At 37.3% G+C, this 18081-nt stretch overlaps 1 protein-coding gene across 2 annotated transcripts in view; it reads left to right on the top strand.

Annotated features, from left to right (window-relative positions):
- Window positions 1-18081, top strand: part of LOC115213017 (C-type mannose receptor 2-like) — a 261506-nt gene that overhangs the window by 191549 nt on the left and 51876 nt on the right. For both annotated transcript variants that reach the window (XM_029781915.2, XM_029781914.2), the window contains exons 22-27: window positions 321-475; window positions 4521-4610; window positions 8168-8286; window positions 10404-10513; window positions 13063-13325; window positions 15126-15253. In XM_029781915.2, the coding sequence (XP_029637775.1) occupies window positions 321-475; window positions 4521-4610; window positions 8168-8286; window positions 10404-10513; window positions 13063-13325; window positions 15126-15253 (865 nt within the window). The remainder of the gene's footprint in view (window positions 1-320; window positions 476-4520; window positions 4611-8167; window positions 8287-10403; window positions 10514-13062; window positions 13326-15125; window positions 15254-18081) is intronic.

Here is an 18081-nt window from a genome sequence, read left to right as displayed (position 1 = left end):
TGTAAGACTGCCATGTTGTGTTGGCAAATAGACTTTACTAGGCACAGGAGTGGCTGTGTGGTAAGAAGCTTGGCAGTCTTACACAGGATGGTGTTACTACCTTTTAACCCAGAAAAACATGTTTTCCTGCTGGCTATTGATACATTATCTGTGTGCATATACTATGATATATATATATATATATATATATATATATATACAAACACTCACATGCATGAGAAAATAGAGAGATAGAGAGAGAGAGAGAGAGAGAGAGAGAGAGAGAGAGAGAACAGATGTTAATGTTCCAATTCAACTTTTGCCTTTTTCTTTTTCTCCAGCAAAGCCTAGCAAAATATTTTGGATTGGATTGACTGATGCCCACCACGAAGGTATTTATACTTGGAGTAATGGTGACAAAGTGATGTATACCAACTGGAATGCTTGGGAACCAAACAATTTTGTCACTGAAAACTGTGTTTTATATTCAACCAGTGTATGTTGTTTTGATGTTTTTGTTTTTACTTTTTAGTCTTTGATCATCTCCAAATGAGGAGATATTTACCAAAACTATTCCCATCTTGACAGTTCTGTCCTTTTGTATGTCAGGGATGACATTACTAAATATTTCTTTCCTTTTTATCAAAGTTGATCATCATCATCATCATCATCATCATTTAACGTCCGCTTTCCATGCTAGCATGGGTTGGACGGTTCAACTGGGGTCTGGGGAGCCTGAAGGCTGCACCAGGCCAGTCAGATCTGGCAGTGTTTCTACAGCTGGATGCCCTTCCTAACGCCAACCACTCCGAGAGTGTAGTGGGTGATTTTATGTGCCACCGACACAGGTGCCAGACGAAGCTGGCGAACGGCCACGCTCGGATGGTCTTTTTATGTGCCACCGACACAGGTGCCAGACAAGGTTAGCAGACGACCACGCTTGGATGGTGTTTTTATGTGCCACCAACACAGGTGCCAGACGAGGCTGGCGAACGGCCACGCTCGGATGGTGTTTTTATGTGCCACCGACACAGGTGCCAGACGAGGCTGGCGAACGGCCACGTCTGGCACCTGTGTCGGACGTGGCTGTTCGCCAGCCTCGTCTGGCACCTTGATATATATATATAATCTGATGGAGATTTGGCTATTATTTCTGGCATCCATGTAGCCTGTTCCTTTATTGGCTCAATCTACTCTATGTCTTACTACGTGATGACAATGATGATGTTGTCTTGCTTTAAGCCTGTCCTGATCAATCAGAATTATAACTTAACCCTTTCGTTGCCAACCTGGCTGAAACCGGTTCTGGCTCTGTAGTACAAATGTCTTGTTTTCATAAGTTTTGAATTAAAATCTTCCACCAAACCTTAGTCACAATTACTATTCCTAACAGCAGTTTAATGATAACTAGGTTATTTTACAAAATTCTTTGTTAAATCTAAAATAACTGAGAGAAACACAGAACATCTCAAAATAAATAAAGTAACGAAAGGGTTAAGTAGTTAGTGGTCCTTATTCTCAGCCACAGAAGTGCCCTATTTAATGTTTCCTAAAGGGTCAAAAAATCAGAATTGAACAAAAACTTTGATTAGTATTTCTCCTTATAGCATATCTTTACTTTATTGTGAGAGCGCATTACCATGAAGAGACTTAAACTATTAAAACCACAGACCTCCTATTTAAATATATTACAGAACATTTTGATGGAAATTTGGTTGCTAATTTTGAGACAGCAAAGTGTCTGCCTATTTGTTTCATCATTTCAAACAGTTTTGTTATATCTTGTGTGGTGGATTATTTAGTTGAGATATTTGCCACCTCTCACTAGCAATGTTTTTTTTTCATATTCAGATTAAAAAGAAAAAATCCTGCCAGCCCCCTCCTCCACTAATACTTAATTCATGTTAAAAAAAATCCTGGAATAAATTGACAGAATTTATGGTCAGGAATATATTATAAGTAAATCCAAGTACTGAGTCACTAGAGACATAGTAATAATAATAATAATAATAATAATAATAATAATAATAATAATAATAATAATAATAATAATAAGGATAATAATGATTTCATCTATTTGCACAAGGGCGAAGGACGAGGGGGGACAATACAGAGACAGACATAAAGTGTTGGGGTTTACATATAATAGTGAAATGATAAAAAAAATAAATAAATAAAAAAATATACACTGGAAAAGAAGAAAAAATCCTGCCAGCCCCCTCCTCCACTAATACTTAATTCATGTTATGCATACAAAGGTAAATAGAAAAAAGAGGGAAGGATGATAGAAATGTGGCCCTCTTCATACCTAACTGTCCGAGATTTCCATGAAACTCTAGGAGCAAGTGCCCTCTCCAGTTCCTTCTCCAAACTTTCACCAAACTTACTTGAGGACAGCACTTCCCTCACCACTCTCAATTTCCTTTGATATATATATATATATATACTTTATTTAAAAGCACCAGAAATATAACAAAAGCTTTTATCATCGGACAGTTTTGTTAAAATAGAACAGAAATAACAATATGATCAAAACTAGTTAAAGGATACACCTTTAAAAATGGATTTGTTTCATTGGTTCTTTCAAATAACGGTCTTAAGCATGCAATAAACAAAATAAACAAAATAAACAAAATAAATGAATTCAATATAAATTCATGCTATTATAAAAATCGAGGAAAAACCTTAAAACAAAGAGCGGATTCAAAATACATATTGCATATAATTATATACGAAATATAATTCGATTAATACAATTAATACATTAACAATTAAAATTAAAATTAAAATTTTTATGCTGCATTACATAAATATTTTACAACAGTATATACACATACTTGGCCTGCTCGCTTAGCCAGCGGGGTGGCGTCATTCGAAGGCTAAAACAATGTGAACGCATTGTGACCAGCGATGTATAACTACATCTGATGGACTGGTCGGTCACGTGTGATATACACATACTAAACCATCAATATACATATATACATCAAAATGCACAGATGGATATACACAGACTACATACATATGCAGACATATATATGTAAGACGTAAATATACACACAAATACACATATACATATGTATGCAATCTTGCTCGCATGCAAAAATCACTTGGTGTATGCATACAGATGAGAAGTAAAACACAGAGAGGAGGAAGAAAAAGAAAAGGGAAGGATCTTATATGTAACAGTTAGTGGAGAAAGAAGTAAGAGTAGGGGAGAGGCACACAAAGTTAAAGGACTCTATACAAGTAACAAATAGGGGGAGAAAAATACTTTTTTCTAAGGAAGGAAAAGAAAGAAAGAAAGAAAGAAAGATATCTTATTGAGATAAACTATGAACAAAGACATCCTAGAAGTGACCAACACAGCTTTCTTTTATGCCTGTCACTACATTAATCATTATGTTCATCCTCTTTTTAAACTGGTAAAGTATAATTTGGAGAAAATTTGCTGTTATTGCTAGCAGGTTGAGTAACTCCATAGGCATCCGTTCAATAACTCACCAACATTGTTTTGTAATCAAGTGTCTTCTTTCTGGACACATACTTAGTATTTAGCTGGAGTTAAACAAGGAACCTTCATTTCTGAATATATATAAAGTAAAGATGTAAATATTTCTTAACATTTCATTTTGTAATACGAAGGTTTAATCTTGAATTACAGTAAAATAAATGAAAAGATAAAACTATACTTAAAAAGGATTTGCAGAGTCCCAGTTTTCATTTTTTTTTATTATTATATTTGATGAATAGGAGACACAAGTCTAGGTTTCATAGCTGATAAAAATGTAATGCAGATATGAATATTAAATCAAAATTGTTTAATCTCTGAAAATGAAATTAATAGTCCCTAAAATTTTAATCTAATTTAACCCTTTCGTTACTGTAATTGTTTTGAGATGCTCTGTGTTTCGTTCAATTACTTTAAATATAACAAAGAATTTAATAAAATAACTTAGTTATCATTCAGCTAGTGTTAGGAACTTAAATTGTGACTAAGGTTTGGTTGAAGATTTTAATTCCAAACTTATGAAAACAAGATATTTGTACTCAGTGCCAGTACCGGTTTCAGCCGGGTTGGTAACGAAATGGTTAAAAGGTTATAAAATATACATAAAGAACTACTGAAACCAAATCAATAAATTCTTTGGGAGAAAAGCTGAAATGACTTGAAATGTAACAGTTAAAGCTGGGTCATATTGTTATGCTACATCTAAAGGCGGAATTAGGAGTAAAAAAAAAAATGTTAATCTTAAATTTAATTCTACAAAAATAAATGAAAATACAAGCTAGACTTCAAGAAGCTTTACAGAGTCTGAACTTGTCACTTGTTTTACGATAGGGAGATTTATCTTGATCTTGATAGCTGATTAAAATGTAACGAGGATGTCACTATCCAATTTAAAAAAAAATTTTATCTCTGAAGACAGAGTTAATAGTCTAAAAATTATAATACAATTTAAATGATTTTGTATTAGTGACAATAAAATGTTTATAAAGAAGGAAGAGAAAATGAATGAATAAATTTTGCTGTTTTTCAGGAAAAAAGATGGAGTGACTACAAATGTAACAGTAAAGAAGGGTCAATATGTAAGAAGGCAGCCGAACGGATCGCAACTGAGAACTGTTTGGTAAGTTTTGTCTTTGTGGTTCTCTTGGCAAAATACTAATTACACCAACTTAGATTTTGCTATTGCAAATTAACTTCATTTACCAAGATAAATAAGGAAACAGAGAGATTGTTGTTTTTAACCTGCATGTGTAAGTGAAAACAGGGTATTGTAATCACTCACCTTTGTCTGTTTGTCTGTGTGTTTGCAAAATAACTGGAAACCATCAGAACGGATTTTCACCAAATTTGGCAGAAATACTCATTGGATGAGTGGCTCAAAATGATGAAAATTTGGTTTGATTATCTTCAAACATACTTAAATACATACATAATCAAAATGAGGGTGCAAAAATTGGATATTAATTTTATAACATCAATTTAACACCAGTGGTCTAGCATATAAAAAACTGAGATTCAGTAAATAGTATTTCATACATAAATATAAAAGGGAACCACTATGTGGAAACTCTTACGCTAGAAAAAGATCTGCTATGGTCTCGTGGTTGAGACCATAGCGGATCTTTTAATTCTAAAAATGTATCTGCACACAGGGTATGCATTACCCCACCGATGCCTTTTCTTTTTCCTTATTTTAGTTATTATTACAGATGATGATAAAAGGCACATAAAAGGCACCATTCTAGTGTCATCGTTACCAGTGTCACCTTACTGGCACTTGTGCCCCGTGCTAGTAGGGTGCCAAGAGCACCATCCGAGTGTGATCATTGCCAGAGCAGCCAACAGACTTCCATGCCGGTGGCATGTAAAAAGGCACCATTCGAGCATGATCGTTACCAACATTGCCTTACTGGCACCTGTGCTGGAGGCATTTGTAAAAAGATTTGAGCGAGGATGTTGCCAGTACTGCCTGACTGGCCCTTGTGCCGATAGCACGTAAATAGCACCCACTACACTCTCGGAGTGGTTGGCATTAGAAAGGGTATCCAGCTGTAGAAACTCTGCCAGATCAAGATTGGAGCCTGGTGCAGCTGTCTGGTTCACCAGTGCTCAGTCAAAATCGTCCAACCCATGCTAGCATGGAAAGCAGACGTTAAACGATGATGATGATGATGATGATACCTAGCAGTATGCTGGTGTAACATGAGTAAAAGTGCAGGCATGGCTGAGTCAGTAAAAGAGTGCATTGGGATGTTAGACAAGGTTTTGGATTTGAGTTATGGAAAAGTGGAATAAACATGAACCAGGGGTAGCAATAGGGAATAATAATTACGGGATTTTATGGGATTTCCCATTGACAGACCACACTAGTGAAACAGGGAGACCAGATATAATTGTAGGGGACACAAAAAAAAAGAAAGCAGTGTAGGGTCTTAGGCTTTACAATACCATATAATAGTTGAGCTTATACCAAAGAAATTGAGAAAATTAGGAAATATACCTAGCCAATGAGATGATGAGATTTTGGAAGACAAAGGTGAAAATTGTTCCTATTGAAACTGATGCATTTGGTACAACACTCAGACTGTTACTTTAGAGGCTGAAAAATACTGGAAATGAGGCAGATATTGTCAGCCTACAGAGAAATACTGTGATATATACTGCAAGAATGCTAAGGAAAATTCTTGAGATTTCAGGTAACTTGTCACCAGCCATCAAGATAGCATTCCTGATAATTGAATTAGCAGTTCAATAAATATTCAGGAGAGTTGTAATTATCTGGATGAAAGCAAGTTTTACTTCATGGGATGAAAGGATATTGCAAACAAAAACAAGAGCTAACAACAATGATTAAATGAGATATGAACCAATAAAAGCAGGAGATTACAAGCTTTTGAGGAGAATCAAAAGAGAAAAACTTATACAGAGTAATAAAGAAGCTGGAAAAGAGTTAATAAAAATCTGTTTAAAATATGACAAATCTGAACGATCTTGTTTAGCAAGCCAACCTCTGTGGCTGTAGAAATTCTTGAGATTAAAAGTCAAGTAAAATCAAGTAAAACAGGGGAGTAAGAACTTTGGGGGAAATGGTGACTTGAGAATCAGGATGAACAGCTTGATAGAGATATCTTCGAAGGATAAATGAAATACTTGGAAAGATGGAGAGGAAAAGACACAGAGATAAGCTTTAAAGAAAGTACATTTGATAGAGAGGGTTACAGGTACCTAAAGAGATTGGTCAAAATAATTACAGTAATACCAAGTAGAAAAAACTAGATGCCAGCAAATAAGAAACCAATGCTAGCAGAACATGCTCTTTAGAATCAATGAATGGAAATTTGACCAACAGCTGAACAATAAGAACGAACATCAGGGAAATGAAGAGTTAAATGCTAAAGCAGCAAGGAGCTTTTGGTCAGATGTTTGGAGCAAAGAGTTCCAACATAACAGAGACATACTGGTTGCAGAAATTTAAAAGTGAAATGGAAAATGGATCAAAACAAGAGTATATAAGCATTACAGATGAAAAGGGGGAGAAGATGTTTCAGGAAATCCCAAATTGGAAAACCCCTGGGCCAGATGGTGCTCAAAAATTCTGGCTTAAAAATATCACAAGTATGCACAGTTTACAGAGGGGTAAAAGTGGTAACAAGAACAGGACAGTAAAAACAAAACAAGACAGTAAAAACAATACAAATAAAAACAGTAAAAGATAGGACAAGGAGAATAACACAGTAAAAACAAACGGTAAGAGCTGTTAAGATGAGACAAAAGCTTTGAGAAAACGGCTTAAGAGAGGGACAGGAAAGCCACCTACACTTGTTGAAGGCAGTAGTCAGAAAGAAAGTAACCCTCTGGTCACATGTCAGTGACGAGAAGGAGTAGGAGGAGTAAGAGAAAAGGAACAGTGAAAGGGAGAGAAGGATAGGGAAGGGTGGTAGAGAAAACCAGAAAGAATGAAGAATAAGAGAGGGAGAGAGGAAAAGTAAAGTTAAGAGTTAAGAGTGCGCATCATAATTATTAAGATAAAACTTACTTGGAAGTGGATGTGTGGTGTTCGATCATATAATAACAAAATAATAAATAAAACATATGCATATATATATATATATATATATATATATAATTGATATAGGATAAAATTTTTTTTCAGGAAATTTATACATAATTTACAAGATAAGGGCAGAAGAAAAATTCTAATACCAGATACGCCGAAACAAAAAATTGTCGATAACCATTAAATTTATGCGTCTCGAAACAAACCGATAGAAATCTCTAAAAAATTTGTTATTACCGTATTGGTCCAATTTCGGGGTTAATTTACAAGAAATTTTCCCCTCTTCAGCGGCACATACGCGAGATATAAATGAAATACTTATTCATACCCACGGAAGAAGCAAGCCCCAAGTCCCAAGCAGACTTAAGTACCCCAAATATATCCAAATAGAAAAATCTTAGGCGCACCTCGAGACACGTGTGATTAAATTTAATGGGTATCTGGCATTAGAATTTTTCTTCTGCCCTTATCTTGTAAATTATATATATACATATATATATATATTATTTTGCATGTCTTTTACTATTTGATGAAGTTTTCATCATTGCATCCAGCATGCGCGTATATCTTTTTTTTCCCATTTTTAGACCTGTTAATTCTTTAAATTCACCTATTATCAGAGCAACATCCAATCAGGTTCCCTGTGCTTTATGCACGTCATGATTCCAAAGAACTGGCACGATGCATGGACCTACTGTCGGAGTAAATTTAACGGAGATTTAGCCACCATTGACAATTAGTAAGTGAAAAAGCCTCACGTTTTTATTTCTAATTTATGTGTGTTCAATTGTAGTGTGGGTGAGTCAGAGGAGCAAGGAAAACAATCTTCAGGAATGGTAAGCTGAAAGAGAAAGAATCTTTCTTTCTTCTGTTGCTATAGTAAGAAACAGTGCAGCAATGTATCACATTTCAAAGGCGGTGAGCTGGCAGAAACATTAGCACACCGGGCAAAATGCTTAGCGGTATTTCGTCTGCCATTACGTTCTGAGTTCAAATTTCGCCAAGGTCGACTTTGCCTGTCATCATTTTGGGGTCAATAAATAAAGTACCAGTTTCACACTGGGGTCGATGTAATCGACTTAATCCCTTTGTCTGTCCTTGTTTGTCTCCTGTATGTTTAGCCACATGTGGATAGTAAAGAAATATATATTTCAAAGGTGGAGAACTGGCAGAAATGTTAGCACACCGGGTGAAATGCGTAGCCGTATTTCGTCTACCGCTACGTTCTGAGTTCAAATTCCACCAAGGTCGCCTTTGCCTTTCATCCTTTCGGGGTCAATAAATTAAGTACAAGTTACACACTGGGGTTGATATAATCGACTTAATCCATTTGTCTGTCCTTGTTTGTCTCCTCTGTGTTTAGCCCCTTGTGGGTAGTAAAGAAATAGGTATTTCATCTGTCTTTATGTTCTGAGTTCAAATTCTGCCAAGGTCGCTTTGCCTTTCATTCTTTCAGGGTCGATAAATTAAGTACCAGTTGCATACTAGGGTTGATATAATCAAATGGTCCCTTCCCCAAAAATTTTTGGCCTTGTGCTACAAGTAGAAAAGAACGTATCACATTTTAAGGTTTCAAAGCAGAAACCTGATTTGGAAACTAGTTACAGAGTGGACTCCTCTAGAAATACCCAAGACCTGAGAGTGGTGTTAAACTGGCCTACAGATAAAATCTATCGCTCAAGTCATTATGCATGTGTAAGCTTACTTAGTCTTAAAGGAAATATTACTTTGTGTTCAAATCCAATGCTTACATGAGTACATGAGCAGCAACTAGTTTATTGCAATTCTGAATTTAACTGAACTTCCCTTTTGCCCTCCACCCTCATCCATCCCAGTATCCCCCTTCTATATGCTAAAACATCTTTTAATCATTGGACGGCTTGATCAAGTCACCAAATCCTACTTAAATCACAGCTTATCATTTTCAGATAAAAAAAAAGTGGGAGTTTATAGTAGATGAATAGTCCTTGAAAATAAAATGGAATGGCTATGGCTGGAATGTCATTGATCAAAGGTTTGATTGATCTGAATTGACTCGGGGCTCAAAAATCAACAACAATTTCTTCAAATCTTACAGGGCTTGACTTTAGTGTTCATTCACTCCAAGTTAACAAAACACTAATGTAATACTAATAATAATACAGGGAACTATTTCCTTTTATAAAAAATTAGAATTGTGTCCAATCAAAAGAAATCTTCTCATGTTCATGGTAGAAACAATATACACAGACATCTCCAAAATAAATAGACAACATCATTTTTGGAAGATTCCTTCCTAGAAACAAGATAGTGTCGTTCGATGCATTTGAATACTTAATCTAGTAAACATGCTCTGTGCACAATACATTAAACCTTTCATTACCAACCCAGCTGAAACTGGCCCTAGCTCTGAGTACAAATGTCTTGTTTTCATAAGTTCTGAATTAAAATCTTCCACCAAACCTTAGTCACAATTTATGTTCCTAATACTAGCTGAATGATAACTATGTTATTTTACTAAATTCTTTGTTATATTTAAAGTAATTGAAAGAAACACAGAACATCTCAAAATAAATACAGTAACGAAAGGGTTAACAAGCGTGAAGCACTAAATAGTCTGTTCTGATAAAGTGGTATAAAGAGATTTGTCTATTTACTTTTGAAATGTCTGTATTTAGTTTCAATTATCTATTCTGTGATTTCAAAACATAGGAATGTCATTCTTTCTGAGAGCCAGTATATAGAAACCTAATAAGATAGGACCAAGTGCTTGTCTTCTGTACATCTGTCGTCTCAGAAATTAGCCTCATCCCTAATCAACAGATACGCTTATCAAAGAAAGAAATTATAATCAGTTATATACTATCCTCATTTCAGTAAGAAGCAGCAGAGTGCTAATCAAGGAATTCTGTCCCATGGACCACCTTACTGGATAGCTCCAGAATCCAGTAAAGGACCATTTCAGAACTGGAAAGATGACAAAAAAGGTAAGTAGTTATTGCTGCTCTAGTTTCCTGTTATTTACAGTCCAGGTGACCCCCACCACCCACTTTTTTTTTCTGTCAAATGAATGGAAGTTGATTTGTTCCTTTGTTTGGGCCCTTTTTTTTTTTTATCTGTCCCTTGTTTCAGTCATTAGACTGCAGCCATGCTGGGGTACTGCCTTCAAAAATAATTTTTTTTAGTAGAATGAATCGACGGCACTACTTATTTTTTAAAGCCTGATACTCATTGTATTAGTATCTTTTGTTGAACTTCTAAGTTAATGGGGATGTAAACACACTAACACTGGTTGTCAAGCAGTGGTGGTGGTGGGAGGAACAAACACAAAGACACACACACATAAACATATAAGATGGGCTTCATTCAGTTTCTGTCTATCAAATCCACTCACAAGGCTTTGGGGTTGGTCCGAGGCTATAGAAGAAGACACTTGCCCAAAGTGCCATGCAGTGGGACTGAACCTGAACCATGTGGTAGGGAAGCAAGCTTATTGCCTATAATTTAAATGTAATACATATTTCATTGCTGGGCCCCAATGTAGATGTAGGGCATGTAGTACTTTATTGCAACACATATCTCATGGTAGCAACACATGCATTTGACTACAGTGGCATGTGTTTCACTGTTGCAGCACTTTCTGCAGTTCAGATGCTCAAACAAACATTTCATTACTGTCGTATTTATTCATTGCTGATGCATTGTTGGAAATCACATTTAATTATTGAAGTGCATGTTTCATTGATGAACATATATTTCATATTTATGGCATACACATTTCAGAATGACAACATAGATTTCACCATTAGTTCCTCTTTTTAAATTTGATAAGGCATCTATTCTGTTCTTGAGTCATACATTTTCTTGCTGGGACATATATTTCATTTTTGTTGTTATAAGTAAAGAACTTGTATGGCTCTCAGAATAGATCAAAACCATGAAATGCTTACTTCCATATCTAAGTGGGTTTGGTGGTTTTTACATTTCATTATTTTAATTTCGTTGCTATAGATCATCAGTGGGTTAGATGTGTGTAGATTTTGCCTTATATTTATTTTAATTTTTTATTTTATTTTTATATTTTATTATTATTTTTTCAAATTTGGTCTGGGGGCTGTGGCTATGGCTTACACCAGCTCTCTAAGATCAGAGAGGTTAAAATTCATCTTGATGACTGCAGAAAATGATGTGAGGGAATTCTAGACAGCTGACATTCTCAGAAGGTAGAACTGGGTGGAAGGGTTAACGCAGAGCCTGGAGTGATGGACATAGTTCTGGGGATGAGAGGAGAAGTGGTGAATGGTTTGAAAATGTTTGAGTGGTGGAGTTACCTTATACAAGCATATATATTTCTTTACTACCCACAAGGGGCTAAACACAGACGGGACAAACAAGGACAGACAAACGGATTAAGTCAATTACATCGACCCCAGTGCGTAACTGGTACTTAATTTATCGACCCCGAAAGGATGAAGGGCAAAGTCGACCTGGGCAGAATTTGAACTCGGAACGTAACGATAGACGAAATACGGCTACGCATTTCGCCCGGCGTGCTAACGTTTCTGCCAGCTTGCCACCCTACCTGAAACAAGCATATAGTTACAGTTTATGGTTAAGAGGTTTAATGACAGATGTGGAACATTGTATGGTCAGGAATGGGAAAGAATGTTTGTTGTCAAGGAAATAACTTATTTTAGAATGCAGTATAAGACGCTATTAACAAATTGTAATCATTTAAATATAATTAAACATTTCCAGACTCTGTGTGTGTGTGTGTGTGTGTGTGAGTGTGTATCTGTGTTTCTCCCCACACCATCGTGTGACAACCGATGTTGGTGTATTTACGTCCCCGTAGCTTAGTGTTTCTGAATAAGAGACAGATAGAATAAGTTCTAAGCTTACACCAAATTGGGGGGGATGATTTGTTCGACTAAAGGTGGTGCTCCAGCATGGCCACAGTCAAATGACTGAAACAAATAAAACTATGTTCCCTTCAGTCTTTATACCTGTGCCGGTGGCACATAAAAAGCACCATCCAAACGTGGCCAATGCCAGCGCCGCCTCGACTGGCTTCTGTGCCGGTGGCACATAAAAAGCACCCACTATACTCACTGAGTGGTTGGTGTTAGGAAGAGCATCCAGCTGTAGAAACACTGCCAGATCAGACTGGAGCCTGGTGCAGCCCCTGGCTTCCCAGACCCCGGTTGAACCGTCCAGCCCGTGCTAGCGTGGAAAACGTACGTTAAACGATGATGATGATGATGATGATATATATATATATACATATATATATATATACATGTGAAATGTGCATTAAAAAACAAGCATACAGTTACAATTTGTGGTTAAGAAGTTTAATGACAGATGTAGAACATTGTATGGTGAGGGATGTGAAAGAATATTTGTTGTCAAGCAAATAACTTATTTTAGAATGCAGTATAAGACGCTATTAACAAATTGTAACCATTTAAATATAATTAAACATTTGCTTTTGCTGAATTTCTTTCATCCATTTTTCTCTTTCCGATTCCTGCAGTTGAATTAACCAACTCAAAGTGCCTTGCTATCGAAAGTGGTTCAATGAAAAAGTGGATAAGAATTTCCTGCCTAGATGCTGCCTATTTCATCTGTGCCAGAAGCTTAGATGCAACAAAAAACACTACCTTATCTCCACCGGTTATAAGCCCAAGTCATTCCACAACAACCATAGAAACCACACCTGTATTGCCATCTGTCGAAACAAACGTTACTCTTTCATGCCCAGAAGAATGGAAGTTTTTCCGTAATTCCTGCTACAAGGTAAATTAGATTTTGCATTGAGAATTTGTACAAATAATTGAGGGTCAGCATCGGGTGGTGGAGGGGGGTATCAACTTATAGAAAGTCATTTCCAAGCGTGGAAAAGTGAACATTAAAAAGAGGATGATGTATGTGTCTGTATATGTATTGTGTGTGTGTGTGTGCATGTGTGTATGTGTGTGTGTGAGAGAGTGTGTGTAACAGTGTGTGTGAGTGTGTGTGTGTGTGAGTGTGGTGTGTGAGTGTGTGTGTGTTTGTGTGTGAGAGTGTGTGTGTGTGTGTGTGAGTGAGTGTGTGTGTTTGTGAGTGTGTGTGTGAGAGTGTGTGTGTTTGTGTGTGTGTGTGTGTGAGTGTGTCTGAGTGTGTGTGTGTGTGAGTGTGTGTGAGTGTGTGTGTGTGAGTGTGTGTGTGTGAGTGTGTGTGAGTGTGCGTGTGTGAGTGTGTGTGTGTGTGTAGGAATGCTAAAAATGCTTTTGGGTGTTAATCATTTCAATGTGGGAGAAAAAAATTGCCTTAAGATGGTAATTTGAAAAGACTCCTCGAGTAGAGACAAACGAAAGAATAGGCGAAAGGAAGGAGTCTGGACAATGATGGGTCTTACTAGGGAGGGGACGTAGGATTATATCACACGAATGTGTTGCAGATTCATGGGAAAACAACCGTATGGTTGTTGATGATGATGATGATGAAGATGATCTTTGAGACAATAAGAAAAAAGACAGTATAGTACTGCCATCACCACACAGTTGCCAACAATGATCACACACCACACACACACCACACACCACACACACACACAGACACACACACACACACCACACCACACACACACAGACACACCACACACACACACACCACACACCACACACACACACCATACACACACACATACCACACACACACACAGACACACACACACCACACACACACACAGACACACACCACACACCACACACATACACCACACACACACACACACACATACCACACACACACAGACACACACACACACACCACACACACACACAGACACACACCACACACACACCACACGCCACACACACACCACACATATACATATAGATAGATGGTTAGATAGATACACAGACAGACATATATGAAGAGATTCAATACAGTTTCCCTCTTAACAAATTCCACTCACAAGGCATTTATCAATTCAAGTTTACTGTCGAAGACACTTATTCAAGTTGTCACTTTCATCATCATCATCATCATCATCATTTAACGTCCGCTTTCCATGCTAGCATGGGTTGGACGATTTGACTGAGGTCAGGCGAACCAGGCTCCAATCTGATCTGGCAGAGTTTCTACAGCTGGATGCCCTTCCTAACGCCAACCACTCCGAGATTGTAGTGGGTGTTTTTACGTCCCACCGGCACGAGGGCCAGTTTAGTGGTACTGGCAATGGCCACACCCAAATGGTGCTTTTTACGTGCCACCTGCACAGGAGCCAGTCCTGCGGCACTGGCGATGACCTCGCTCGAATGTTTCACGTGCCACCAGCACAAGTGCTAGTAAGGCGACACGGTAACGATCACGCTCGAATGATGTGGTTAATGTGCCATTGGCACGAAGGCCAGCTTGTTGCTCTGGCAACGATCTCACTTGTATGGTACTCTTAACACTCCACTAGCAACAGATGCCAGACACCGAGTTTGATTTCAACTTCGATCAACCTCAGAACCACATTGTAGCAAAGGGAACTGCTTGACCAAATGGCTAGGCCTGCATGTTTTATATAGTTATAAAACTTGTCTAAATATTTTCTTATATTTTCAGGAATTTTACACCAACTTACATGGATTAAAATGGATTGATGCATTGCATTCATGTCAGGAGCATTCAGCCCTTCTGGTTAGCCTTGAATCAGATGAAGAATTGATGTTCCTTCGGACCAATGTAATGAAGTAAACCAATCACAGATCTTTCTACTTCTTTGATTTATGAAAAATTGCTTGCTTAGATCTCTCTCTCTCTCTCTCTTTCTCTCTCTCTCTCTTTCTCTCTCTCTCTCTTCCTCTCTCTCTCTCTCTTTCTCTCTCTCTCTTTATACACCCACTCTCTCTTTTGTTCTACTCTTACTGCTGCTGCTTCATAGTTTTCTGTTTCCTGTTTTTTTTGTTTGTTTTTATAAATGTGACCTGGACACCACTAAGGTCATCATCTGTGGTGTCAATGTCCTCTTCTTTCATTTGTTCTAAATCTTGAATGAGTTCTGAGAGCATTGTTGGTGTGATGTATACTATATTGTCTTAGCCTGGAAAATAGGTGGAATACAATAGAGGCTGACCACCATTCTTTAATTCCATGTCTTGAAATATTATTATTATTATTATTACTTTTTTTTTCTTCTTTCAAATTTGCTTCCATTTTTTGCCGAGTGTCTTCCCAACTCCTAGGGCAAAGAAACTCATAGTATACATTGGTAGGCCATTAAACCAAACTCAATAGTTCATTCATTTTTAAAAAAAATTTTTTTTTTTAAGTTAAATTAAAATACATGAGCAGCAACAGTTCTCACATCGACAATGCTCTTCTCAATACGTGTGATGTACCAGTTAAGACAATCTTTTGCACTTCTTGCAGGGATGGTAAGCCAGGGATCATTCTCATATAATTTTCGGTTCCCTTCTTGATCATTCCTAGTGCTCCTACGATCACTGGTATTGTAACCGCCTTGAGATGCCACATTTTCTCAATTTCAATGAGTAGGTCTTTATATTTTCTGAGCTTGTCAAACTCTTTTGCTGAGATATTATGATCACAGGGGATGCTCATGTCGATCAATAAGCAAACTTTATTGTTTTGGTCTTTCACAACAATATCTGGTTTATTGGCCTTGATGGTTCGGTCTGTATGTACTGGAAAGTCCCACAGAATCGTTACATTTTCTCCTTCAGTTACAGCCTCAGGGTGGTGATTATACCACTTGTCGGCAGTTTTGATATTGTAATGCCGACTTATTAGCCAGTGTAGATATTGGCCAACTCTGTCATGTCTTAATTTATACTCCACTGGTGCTAAGACTTTACATCCAGAGATTAGGTGGTCCACTGTTTCAATCATGTCATTGCAGAATCGGCATTTTGGGTCTGCTCCATTTTTCATCATATTGGCCTGGTAGTTCCGGGTTAATAGGCTTTGATCTTGAGCAGCCAGGATGAAACCTTCGCTCTCTGCTTTTAGCCCTGAGCTCCGTAGCCACTGATGGGTTTGCTTCTGGTCAACATCAGCTTGTTTGCTGCGGGCCACCTATTTGCCGTGCAGAGGTTTCTCCTCCCACCTATCAGCCAATTGCTCGTGCGCTTTATTCGTTGCCATTATTTTCACCTTCTTTGCAACAATAGTTGCCGTACTTCCCTCGGGTTGTTCAGTTTGGGTATCCTGCACGAGATCAATAGCAAATTTTTTGCTTTCCTTTATGATAGAATGAAGCTTCTTTCATCTCTCGTGATTTTCCACGAGCATTAGCATCCAGTCATTCGTTATTTCGAGATATTTGGCCAGTCCAATTGTGGTTGTTTTGTAAGCTAGTTCAAATTGGATCAGGCCTCGACCTCCTTGGGCTCTGGGAAGGTAAAGGCAATCTACGTCTACCTTTGGGTGGTGCATCCTATTACAACTCAGCAGCTTGCGTATTTTCCTATCTATATTCTTTACTTCACTCATATTCCAGTTCAACACATTGTAGCTATAAGTAACAACTGGAACTGCTAAGGAATTTATAGCTAACACCTTGTTACGTGCATTTAGTTCAGATTTCAGGACTGCACGAACTCTCCTATAACATTCCTTCCTGATCTTCTCTTTCATGCTTGCATGCTGAATACCAGAGCCTTCATTTATCCCTAAATATTTGTATGTTTGTTCTTGCTCAAGCTCTCTTATGACTGTGTCAACATCTAACACAACTGAATTTGTGGTCTTCACTTTATTATTATTATTATTATTATTATTATTATTATTATTATTATTATTATTATTTAGCATCAAATCAACCCTAAATTGAGTAGACCTATGATCAAAAGCATTCCAACCAAGAACACCTCATCTTTTTTCAGATCATCATCATCATCATCATCATCATAATCATTTAGCATCCCTTTTACCCTGTCAGCATGGTTTTGATGGTTCAAGAGGAACTGATAAGCCAGGAGGCTGCGTGAAGTTCCAGTGTCTGCACTTTGGCATCAATTCTATAACTGGAATTCACTTCCTTATGCCAACCTCTTTACAGAGAGTACTGGGTGCTTTTCTCATGACACTATATAAAAAAAACTAATTCATTCAATGTCCTAAATTATTGTAAAGGACAAAACACTCATTGCCCTTCTTCAGCAGATAATTTGTTCAATATTGCAGAAATCAAACAAGCACCTTAGTTCTTACAGGGTCCTCTTTCTGGGAATTTCTAAGAACAATATCGATTTAATTTTACTACAGTCATTCTGAATGAAGTGTACAATAAAGCTTTGACATTAAACATGTATCATCATCATCATCACTATCATCGTCATCATCATCACATCCATCTTCATCATCATCATCATCATCCTTTCTATATTCATTTATTTTCATTCTTTTGTTGCTTGGACAAGACATATGAGGCAGTATTCTATAGTCAGAAGACCTTCATGACACCAAAATACTTACTTATTTTCAAGTAAGGTATTTTACTCCCCATCTTTGCCATGTTGAGCCACTGATCTACTGCGGGGAGACACATGGCCTAGTG

This window comes from Octopus sinensis, linkage group LG6 (genome assembly GCF_006345805.1).
Source record: "Octopus sinensis linkage group LG6, ASM634580v1, whole genome shotgun sequence".
NCBI lineage: Eukaryota > Metazoa > Mollusca > Cephalopoda > Octopoda > Octopodidae > Octopus > Octopus sinensis.
Note: the sequence above shows the minus strand (reverse complement) of the source record. Positions and strands in the feature narration are given on the sequence as shown.